The 12,275-nt window shown below is 39.2% G+C and overlaps 1 protein-coding gene across 1 annotated transcript in view; it reads right to left on the reverse strand.

Annotated features, from left to right (window-relative positions):
- The window catches only part of LOC116524010 (contactin-6-like), a 141,185-nt gene that overhangs the window by 50,945 nt on the left and 77,965 nt on the right, over positions 1 to 12,275 (reverse strand). The window contains exons 7-10 of the mRNA XM_032239107.1: positions 11,658 to 11,836; positions 10,449 to 10,585; positions 8,739 to 8,868; positions 7,728 to 7,878 (exon numbers count right to left, since the gene is read on the reverse strand). Of these exons, the coding sequence (XP_032094998.1) occupies positions 7,728 to 7,878; positions 8,739 to 8,868; positions 10,449 to 10,585; positions 11,658 to 11,836 (597 nt within the window). The remainder of the gene's footprint in view (positions 1 to 7,727; positions 7,879 to 8,738; positions 8,869 to 10,448; positions 10,586 to 11,657; positions 11,837 to 12,275) is intronic.

A 12,275-nucleotide genomic window follows, 5' to 3' on the forward strand; every position in this document is an offset into this window, starting at 1 on the left:
ACCCGGGTCTGCAGCAAAGGCGCTTGGCGGTTCCCGCGATGCAAAGTGCCCCGTTGCCATCACCCGCCTGCTGCCCCGGCCTGCAGCCAGCCAGCCCCCCCCCGGCCTGACCTGCTCCCTGCCTGGACTCACCGCTCTTCTCCTTCTCCTCCTCCTCCTCCTCCCCGCTCGTCCTCCCCGCCCACCCAGCCCATTCCTCCCCCCGCCACCACTGTGTCCAACAGGCCAGGCGTCTCGTGTTTATGGCGGACATAAATGCGAGACGCCTAGCCTGTTGGGACACAGTGGGGACAACGTCCCTGCTGCCTCTGTGCTCCGCCGCCTCGCCCCCCTGCCTCCTCCGACTCCACCGGACCGCTGTGAAGAAAGAAACACACACACACACACATACACACATACACTCCACAATAAAAAAATTACATATTTAATTACAATAAATTTGAATCCCCCCCTCCCTCCGTCCGATCCACATACCTTTTCCAGCTGTGGAAACTCTCTCAACTCTCCTCTTGTCCGCCCAACGTAAGCGTGCTCAATGTAAGCGGGAGAATCAGTGCCTCTTTTGCATATGGAATTTTTTGCTTTTTAACTCTTTCTTAACTTTTAAAAGGCGAAACATTCCTTATGCAAAGGAGGCCCCGAGTTCTCTGGCCTCCTCCTAGTTAATACTGAGAGCAGACACCAAGCCACTGTGACTTGAAATCTGGTAGCAACTACCCTGGCTTTAATTATTTTTAAAAAATCATTTAAAATTCTTTCCTTTCCCTGAGGAGACTGGTGAGGCCCCACCTCCCTTGCCTCTAGTGACTGCACGTCCCTGGTACCCCTTAATAGCAATAGCAATAGAAGTTAGACTTATCTACCGCTTCATAGGGCTTTCAGCCCTCTCTAAGCGGTTTACAGAGTCAGCATATCACCCCCACAGTCTGGGTCCTCATTTCACCCACCTCGGAAGGATGGAAAGCTGAGTCAACCTTGTGCCAGTAAGATTAGAACCGCTGAACTGCAGATAACAGTCAGCTGAAGTGGCTGCAGTACTGCACCCTAACCACTGCGCCCCCTCGTCTACTTTATTTGCATTTGAGATGACTTATGTGTTTTGTTGTTCATGAGAAGAAGTGTAACTAATTTCAGATATCTGGAAAAATTTCAGATAAGCATAATGTTTTTATCATTTGCAATTCTACTATTAGTTGTCCGTGCTTAGAGTAGATAATGAATTAAAGTAGTCTCTTATGAGCCTAAATTTTATGCAGTAATTACTGTAGTAATTAATGCTTTATACATAATTTAAATGAATGTTTATGACCTTCGGTCTATGATAAATTATTCCTAATCCATCTTTACTTTTTGTTCATATCTATATATGTCCTACAGTAAAGAGTTCCTCAATCTTTCCCGCTTTATGGATTGGCAGGGGATAGGAGGGGATGTATCTGCACAAGTGGCAGTCAAGTGTGCACTTGTGTGCAGTTCAGAGGTGGCATTCAGCAGGTTCTGACCAGTTCTGGAGAACTGGTAGCAGAAATTTTGAGTAGTTCGGAGAACCGGTAAATATCACCTCTGACTGGCCCCGCCCCCATCGATGCTCTGCCTCCTGAGTCCCAGCTGATCAGGAGAAAATGGGGATTTTGCAATAACCTTCCCCTGGAGTGGGGTGGGAATGGAGATTTTACAGTATCCTTCCCTCCCATGCCCACCAAGTAATGTCTACCAAGCCATGCCATGCCAACCAAGCCAAGCCCACAGACCTGGTAGCAAATTTTTTTGAATCCCACCACTGGTGTAGTTCCATTTGTGTGAGTGGTGGGCATGCTTGAATGCCATTCACACAAATGGAGCACACTTGCATGTGGTTGCACACTGGTTGCACAAGGGTGATGTGTGCATGTGCTTGCCCACTGCTTCAGGCAGTCCAGTTTTAAACAGCTCATGGCCTGGTAGTTGGCCATGGCCCAGGGGTTTGGGGATTGTCCTGCTATAGTAGATATACATATAACAGAATATAGCAATAGCAATAGCAGTAGACTTATATACCGCTTCATAGGCCTTTCAGGCCTCTCTAAGCGGTTTACAGAGAGTCAGCATATTGCCCCCAACAATCTGGGTCCTCATTTTACCCACCTCGGAAGGATGGAAGGCTGAGTCAACCCTGAGCCGGTGAGATTTGAACCGCTGACCTGCTGATCTAGCAGTAGCCTGCAGTGCTGCATTTAACCACTGCGCCACCTTGGCTCAGAATATATAACAGAAGAAAAATAAATAGAAAACTCTCTTGTTGGATTAAGAATGTTATTATCTGTAATGGAGCAACTTTATATGTAAGAAGTGCTGGGAGTGTATAAAGAGAATGTTGACTTAGAAGCAAATCTAGCAGGGGCCATTTTCCTGTTCCTCAGTTGCCACACAGTGTGGGGAGGGTAGGAGGAGGATGGAATGCACTGCTAGACACAACACAGAGCTTTTGTGAGAACCAAGGTCACTTCCACAGGTGATGGATAAAATCAGGGAGAAGTATCTGGAGGACCTGGCAATTAACCTAATTGGTGAATGGGACCTGTGACAATTGTGGATGGAGTTATTTCCTATTTTAATCATACTGAAACTATGGGAAAGATTTAGAGATGGTTTTACATTTGACCGTGCCGATATAATATACCCAATAAATAAGTCATTTGAGAAAGATTCCGGACTCAGAGTTTGATTTGCTTGTGTTCGGTAGTTGGAACCTTGACAGAGAAGCTTGGTAAGAAATTACCAAGAAATTACTCTTAGACTATTCTATAAATTTCTAGTTATCTAGTTCACATTGAAGATTCAGAAGAATCTTGATTGACTTGAGTATTGGACTTTATCCAACAAGATGCATTTCAGTGGTGAAAAAGTAAGATACTGCATTTAGACAGGAAAACTCAAATGCATAGATACAAAATAGGCAGTATCTGGCTCAATGGTAGTAACTGTGAGAGAGATCTAGATGTCCTAGTGGACCATCACTTGAACATGAGCCAGCAATGTGCTGCAGCAGCCCCCAAAACCAATGCAGTTCTGGACATAGAAATAATATCAATGTCACAAAAAGTGATAATGTTGCTTTATAATGCACTAGTGAGGCCACACTTCTAATACTGTACACAGTTCTTGTTGTCACAATACAAAAAATGCTGAGATCCTAGAAAGTGTTTCAGTATCAAAGTTGATAAAGGATCTGAGGGCTAAATCATATGATGAATGGTTGAGGGAGCTAGGTATGTCTAGCCCAGGGCTGTTAAACTCCCAGCCTGTGGGTCGTATGCACCATGCATTGGCCACGCCCATACCCGGTTTAAGAAAGGGGGGGAAAGTCCCAATATGTCACATGATGGTGCAGTGATGACACGAGTTTGACACCCCTGATTTAGCCTGTTGAAGAGAAGGATTAGAGAGTGTGTGATGACTGTCTTCTAGCACTTGAGGGGCTGTCACAGAGAAGAGGAGATTTACGTATTCTCCAAGGCACCTGAGGGAAATTTTTTCTGGAAGTGAGAGCAATAAATAGCTTGCCTCCTGGACAGAGGTGGGTTCCTACCAGTTCGCACCTATTCGGTAGAACCGGTTCATCAAATCTACCGAACCAATTAGAAGAGGTTCCACTAGTGGACCCAGAAAGCAGGCCACATCTACAGAAGAGGTTCCAAAAAAATTTGAAACCCACCACTGGTCCTTGGATATGATTATTCTATGCTATCATGCTCATATTTATAAAGCTCAGTGCCTCTGTGAAAGATAAGGATGACTACTGCATTTGCGGTGCAATCAGAACATTTTGTGTGTTGAAGTTGTTTTAACACAAACCAAAGATGCCTTTTAAAAAACAAGTTTACATCATATTCTTATGCATGCCAGTGCTGTGTGTGAGGTAATTTAAGGTGGTTCTGACAAGTGTCGTTGGCATCTTCATATCCAGTCTCATGGGCGGCAAGCCACTCCCATCCAGTCACATGGATAGCAAGCCACTCCCACAATGGAGGCCACACCCACAGAGTAGGTTCGAACAATTTTTGAAACCCACCTCTGCTCCTGGAGTTGGGTGTTTCCCGGAGTTGTGCTATGTATGTCATCCTGAGCTCCTTAAGGAAAGATGGGATGCAAAGCTAACCAAGGAATAATAATTTGGAACAATAGTTCCAATCATTAATTCACATTGTGTTGTTTACATTAATTTGTACCTACAGTTGCTCTTTTGCTTACTGGGTAAACCATAATTTTAAATTGTGTTTACAATCTTGAGAAGTATAGAACTACAGCATAGTGCCTACTAGTACAACATAGTGTTAATTTTCAGATGGCCAGAGAAGCAGTTAGAAACAGAAAATGATTCTGCTGAATAGTCTAAAATTTTGCATATATCTCAGTGCATGATGCAATATGTGATGACTTGAAGCATGAAGGGAAATCTATGGCTTTGATTTCTGTCATTTCAGTCTTTAATTAGAAATACAGCTGCAGAGATTAATTATATTTAGATGAAAAATCAATCCCATTGGTCTACTAGAAAGTTATACTGTATTAGTTAATATCAGCATGTCATCAACAAAAGATACTGGTTTGCATTAATTTTGTCTTGTCCTTGAATCTTGTGTTATGTAACACAAATGGCCATGATCATAAGCCTAAAGTCAATCAATTCTTGAAAAATCTAGAATTGGAAAAGAATTTTCTGCTGAGAATAGAGTAAGGAGATCTAGCTATAGGAGCTGCTACAAATATATGTGCTACTAGACTAAAAGGATCAAAAGAGAAAGAGTGAACAAAGAAATGTCAATATTAGAAAGGATGTTTCCATAATAAAGTAAATTTAACTTAACATTTTAAAAATATCAGTTCAAAAATGTATGCATGGATTTTAAAATGGGTTCAATGTTTTTTAAAGTACCTATGAATGCAGAAAAACTAGCACTATAGAAAATCCAGTTTTATATTCACCCATATTTTTTCACCATTTCTTCTATCTCAAAACTAAAAGCATAATGTATTCTGTAATGGAAGAAAGTGATGTGGAACAGATCAACCATGCTCTAACAACAGCAAAAAGAATAATCCCCAGAAGATGGAAAAATACTGTAGTTCTACAAGGAACATATTGGAATTCATTGACATGTGGTTTAGCATTGCTTGAGGATACTATACTTTCTACTACTCAGAAAATGTCACTTTATCTCTCCCTTTGGAGAAAATTCTTGGTGAAGGCTAAAACGTTAGTTTCTCCCTTTAATGACTTACAATCAGGCAAACTTGGAATATAGTTGTAATTATAGATTCTTAGATGTGTTTACTTCTATGGTACTTTTATTTTTATTGTTGTATTTGGCAAATTGTTCATTTTTATTTTATGTATGACTGTTTAAAAATGAATTAATAAAAACAATTGTACTTTTTAAAAAATCCCAGTTTTCAAGCTATAATTTTTTTTTAAAAAAAGGGAAAAGCCAACAAAATGGAAATGAGGACATTAAATGTTTATCATGTATTCAACAACCTTTGATTCTATAAACATCTTTTAGTTTATAAAGTCTACAAAATATACTAAGCCTTTCTGTTATTGTGATCACATTTGCAATTTTAACTTTACAGTCATCAATATTTCATATTCAGATTTTGTACTGCAACAGTATAAAATACAATGGCAAAAAAGCACTGGATAGCACTATCCACAGAGGACTCAAAATTCAGCTCTGTTTTCTCATGAGTTTTACATCAATACATTTTACATTCAGGTTTCATTTTCTCCAAGGCCAATTAATCATTTGTTGTTATGCATCAGCATTTGTTTATTCTCTCACCTTTTTCATGATACTAAATCCCAGCTTGGTGGGCCTGTCAATCAGGCATCTTCTTAGGTTAATAAATGAGATGGGTATTTCTTAAAGAACCCAAGCTGAATGTTTATTTTAAATTTAAAGTAAAAAGGTAAAGGTTCCTCTTGCACATATGTGCTAGTCGTTCCTGAATATAGGGGGTGGTGCTCATCTCCGTTTCAAAGCCAAAGAGCCAGCACTGTCCAAAGATGTATCCGTTGTCATGTGGCCGGCATGACTAAATGCCAAAGGCGCACGCAACACTGTTACCTTCCCACCAAAGGTGGTCCCTATTTTTCTACTTGCATTTTTACATGCTTTCGAACTGTTAGGTTGGCAGAAGCTGGGAGAAGTAATGGGAGCTCACTCTGTTATGTGGCACTAGGAATTCGAACTGCCAAACTGCCGACTTTTCTGTACGACAAGCTCAGCATCTTAGTCACTTAGCCACCATATCAATCCCCTATTTCCACCAGAACAGGATTGAATACTTTGCAGCTCAATATATAGCAGTGATTGGCATCATTTTCTTGTCTCCTCAAAATGGTATGCCTAATACCCAAGGTTGGTGGAAAAGCAAAACAAAACAACAACAAAAACACAGCAAAATACTTTGCTTCACACAGATGGTTTAAACAGGAACAATATGTGTCAGTTAAACATCTATTCAGTATCCTAGCCCTGCACTTAAAATTTATTCTTCCTTATTTGGGACTTCTGCACTCAAATTATTCATGGGCCCTCTCCTCATTCTTCTGTTTTACAGCTCTCACTGAAGTGAAGTAATTGAATGTAATAATTATACCATTATGAAGCAAGTGTGGAATTAGCATTTGTTCCTGGGGAGTGTGAAGCAAATGGGTACTATTGGTGAATTAGTTAAATGCACGCTAAGGCTGCAATTAGAGGCACCTTTTATTTCTATTGATTTAAATTCCACTGGATTTAATTTAGATCCATGATCTTGGATTAGTCATAAATACCTTCAGAATATTTGTCACCTTGATATCCTTGGTGAGCCTTTCAGTCCAGACTGAACAAATAAAGTGGCATGTGGAGAACAAAGTGAAATTTTTCCCAAGTACAGAACAGGCAGATAAACAACAAATAAAGCTCTCCTTTGTTTAGAGCAGTGATGACTCATCTTTTTGTCCTTGTGTGCCGAACGTTTGTGCGCATGCCCATACCCATAATGCAATGCACACGCAACACACACACACACACACACACCATGCATGCATGTGCGACCCACCCCACCCCCGTGTATGCATGCATGTCTCCTGCAGGCACCCCACCCCTCATGCGTGCATGGCAGAGACGCCAAAATCAGCTGGTGGTGTGTGCGCATGCGCAGTGAAGCTGAGCTGGGGTGAGGGCTCACATGCCTGCAGAGAAGGCTCCACATGCCATCCACATGTGCCATCCACATGTGCCATAGTTTTGTCATTACGGGCTTAGAGGAACAGGCGGTGCGAGAGAAACATAGACTGATGTAAAGAGCAAGAGACGCTGCCTTTTTTATTAAGCCCCTGAAGACACTAAGCATAATTGACCCATTATGATGCTATGAGGCCTGTTTTGAATCTTCCAAAACCTCCTTCTTTTTGTTTCCCATGGTTGCCGAATGAGTTCCATGACCCTAAGTACAATTCAGGATGGTTTGATTATAAACAACAATGGCCCTACGTTTGAATTTTCAGTAGAACCTAAAAAGCAATTTATGATCAGATACGTGCAGTAGATTCTCTGTTTAAAGACAAAAGAGTTTTAAAATATCACGTCAGGAACAGTATCTTTATATTTGGGCCCTGTTAAGATTTGACATGAAAAGTGTGCAATACTATTCACATAAAAAGTAAAATATAGAGGCATACCTATATATAGGCATACCTTTTACCTTGCTGTAGAGGTTTAGTGCCTTTTTCCCAATTAATAACAGCCTTGGGAGAGGCATTGGGTTTGCATCCAATAGTTACTTCACCTCCCTCATGGACGACTGATGTTTTTTTCATGGGATATTTAGAAAAATCAGGAGCTGAAGCTATAAATAAGTAATCAATCAATCAGTCAAAAGGATTTTGGGATGTGGAACAAAACCTGAAGCCTCCAGTCATATATGATCTCATCAAAAGTGTTGGGGGTGGCCTTTAGGGGTTCTCCATGATTTAATAAAAGGAACATAAAATATATGAAAAGTATCCATATTATATAAATATAAATCTAATAAACCAACCTAAACCAAACCACATTAACAACATTAAATCAATAATTTGGATGAGCATGTATACTCCTCTAATTTACAGCATATAGGGTATGTTTTCCTCACAAAATACCCAGTTAAGTTACAGTCCTGGATCCTCAAAGCATATGTGCTCTAAAACATACTTTGACATTTCTTAGAAATGAATGGGGCTGCAATCTTACACACGTTAACTGGTAGCAAGACCCACTAAATTCAGTTATTGTTATTTTTGAATAGAGCACTACCACCTATGGGTTCCTACCAGTTCGGACCGGTTTGGCCAAGCCGGTAGTGGCTTGGTGGCTGGGTCACTGGAACTGGCAGCGAACCAGACTTGCCACGCCCCCGAACTGGTTCTGCTGGCAGTGCCATAGGCGCCCCATCTTGTTTTTGTCTTCTGAGCATGCACAGAACAATTTTTATTGTACTGCGCATGCACATGCAGCGCACATTAAGTACATGTGCATGCTGTGCATCCACAGGCAAACCAGCAGTACTGGCTGCCGGAACCCACCCCTGAGCACTGCATAATACCTTCTTTTTTCATTACAACATGCATGCATTAACTTCTTTAAGACTGTCTTTCTAATCAACTTTTAAGAAATGTTACTTGTTTAAATCTCTGTTGTCCTTTTTATCCTTTTCAGCCTTAAACTTACCCATGACTCTTAGCTCAGCATTGGAATAAATGGAATCATATTTGTTTTCTGCAACACACTGATAGAGACCAGAATCTGACATGTTCAGCACACTTATAGTAAGAGTGCCATTTTCAATTTGAATTCTTTCCTACAAAAATAAAAAGCCATGCAAATAAGAACATACATAAGCAAACAATGCCCACATTGTTGTTGACATAACATTTATGGTATAAATTTTGTGGATTGTTGTTAACTGCCCAGAGTTTGTCTGTAAGATGGGCAACCATATAAATGATTGAATGATTGAATAAAATACATGTTAAAAGTGGTCTCTGTTTGAATGGGAAGGAAGCATTTTAAATTTTCCATCTTCTTGTGTGCCCCTAAACACTACACCTTTCCTCCATGAATTACATTGCTTGCTAATTTGCCTGGTATTGTTTTTGACGTTTAATTAGCATTGCTTGCTAATTTGCCTGGTATTGTTTTTGACCTTTAATTGGAGGGACCACTTCCAATTACACCTATCTATCCATCAACTCTTGCAGAGCAGGCACACAGTGGATCCCATCTGCAGGGGATTGCATTTGACATTTCCCAGAAGGTGGACCTTCTGTTGTGGTTCCCACATTATGAAATCTTCTCCCAAAAGTGAGAGTAGCTCCATCTCTCTCAATATTCCATAAATTTCTAAAACCTGACTATGTAATCACACTGGGGGGGTCCTAGAGAACCAGGACGATTTTGTGTTGGCTCCCTTGTGGTGGTTAATATGATTCTCTCCTATTTTGTTTGCTTCTTATATTGTTATATTTAATTGTTTTATACATGTGTCATATGCCACCCAGAATCATTTTTCTTGTGAGATGACCAGCTGTAAAAAATTGATAAATAAATAATGTACACCCATCCTTTTCCATTCAGTGAATAAATCTAGATTTCATGTCCAAGTTCTCTTAATGATCATTATATGGTCCCTAATTCTGGGTCCATGCCTTACAAGTAAATGGATAATTATTTTAAACAAAGTCAATTGCATTCAGTTGTCATATTCTTTGTGAAGATAATAGTATCATCAAGGCCCTTTTAAAAATAATTTAGCTGGCACTCTGGATATCCTTTATAGAATTATCCCCTTAGAACTGACCCATTCCAATTTTGCTTAGCTTATCATTTTGATGGGAATTCACCCTCTGGTTGCATGGCTACTATAGAAAAATCAATTAACATCTCTTCAGTAGTTTTTAGTGTTAGAAAATAGGCTATTTACTAAATATCTTCTCAGTGCTTTATTCTACTTCCAAGCTTACAACATCCTTAGAATAAATCCCCTTCTCTCACACATATTGACATATCAGTATATTTAATTCTGTTATTTCTTATCATGTGAAATTCAACCTCCCAATCTTTCTTTTGAGCTTAAAAAAAACCAGTTTAGTGAATAAATATGCACAAGACTAAAGCAATTAGCACGTTAACAAAACAAGTTCAGGATATGAACCACTCAAAAGAAACCAGGATCTCTTAACTTATTGTAGCAAGGGAATTTTTTAAGAGCACTAAAATAAGGGCTGAGCTTTTGGTAGAATTAACATATTTATTTGAACAAACAAATAGTTGGTGATGCATCTTATTTAGCGCTATAGCTGTAGTTATGACTTATAAGATAAAAGTATCTAAAATCAAATACTGATTTTCAAATGAATCCAAATCTAATTCAAATCTTACCTCTGATGGAAGTGGTTTACCATTTTTAAACCAATTATAAGAAGGTTTTGGTTTGCCAGTTGCTTTACATTCCCAAACTAAAGTTTCATAAAGAGAAAGTTGTGTATTCTCAATGTTTTGGTTCCATTCTGGAACAGCTGTAACAATAAAAAAATATTGTAACTGTTTTAGTGTAAGTTATCCTATGGTTTTGGAAGTGTAATCAATCATAAACATAAATTGACTTTAACATACACACAATACACACACACACACACACACACACAAAACCAGCTAAATGTATAAGGAGGTTATTTGTATATGCAACTCCACAATTTGAACATAAAAATAGATTTTTCTTTCTGTGACTCTGATAAGATTTCTGTCCTTTTCTCAATCTACTGCATCTGATACATCCATCATTCAGGCTTTGATCTAATCATTCTAATCTGAAATACTGACCACTGAAATATTGCAAGTTTTCAAACATTATGACGATCAAAACATATTTTCCTTTTGGTTTAGTGTGTTGCATGAATTCATCTATTGTTTCAGTAAGTCATTATTAAACAAAATATGAGTTAGAGAGAAATGAGAATCTAGACATTATACATTATATTTGTCCACGGAAGTAGATTCAAATAGTCAAATATCTGAGTTCTTTAAAGTGATTGTTACCTTTTTATATTAACCCTTTTTTTCCTAATCTTCAAAGATAGACAGTCTAAAATGGATTTTAAGTTTCAATTTTCCAATCATTTTAATGAGTTGAAATATGGGTGAAATGTTACTGGTTTGGACTGGTTCCCAGTAGTAAAAATGATACCAGTTCACTTGAACTGGCAGTAAAAAAAAATGCTACTGGTTAAGGCAAACCAGTATTTCCAACGATCAGCTGTGACAAGTGATTTATATTAGCTAGAATTGTCAGATTTCCTGCTCTCTAGCTAATCTAAATGGCGTGGAACAGCGGATTCCCCCCCCTGTTCTACTTACCTTTGCAGGTGTGCTTGTAGCTGGCTCCACCTACCTGCCTAGGTGTCATCAGGTCCTATTTTTAACACACTGTGTATGCACGCTCACCTTTGCAAACTGGTAGCAAAGGTAAATTGATTTCACCCCTGAGCTGAAGCCTTTCACTCTTGATAATATCCTGTGTGAAATAAATATTTAAATATTTTCCCCCAAACATAACTAGCATCATGCTTTTAACCAAATTGGTTTGCTCACCATGTGTAAACAATTGGCCTCGTGCAATATTGCTTCCTTGTACATTTCTTGCAATACATTCATAAAAACCTTCATCTTCCTGCTGAAAATCTGGGATCTCAAGGATTCCTTTTGATGTGCTGATTTTTCTGGCTAATGGTATACCATCAGATCTCTTCCAAGTGATGCTGGGAACAGGACTAAATGAATGCGAGATAATAGAAAATGCAGGAGCAGACACATTTAAAGCAAAATTGTTAATGCGAAATTGTGTTCTCTTGAACAGTACAATATTATCAATAGTTAACAGTGGTAGATTGGCAATTTATTTATTACCAGTTTGGGCGCTCTTCCACTTGTGTTCATGTGTGTGCATGATGCTTCTGCGCATGCACATAAGTGTCCTGGAGGTTGGGCGGAGCCTCCCGCCACCACTACTACTGGTTCACCCAATCCGGGACAAACCGGGAGCAACCCACCTCTAATAGTTAAGTATTATAGAAATTATTTTGAATGAAAATTGACTTATTGATTGGTTTTAATAAATATTAGAGATAACAAATAAATGATGAACATCTTGAGGAGGAATGATTCTAGACTTTCTTGAAGAAATTCTAGTGACTGTAGAAGCCTGCTGTA

The sequence above is a fragment of the Thamnophis elegans genome, chromosome 2 (genome assembly GCF_009769535.1).
Source record: "Thamnophis elegans isolate rThaEle1 chromosome 2, rThaEle1.pri, whole genome shotgun sequence".
NCBI lineage: Eukaryota > Metazoa > Chordata > Lepidosauria > Squamata > Colubridae > Thamnophis > Thamnophis elegans.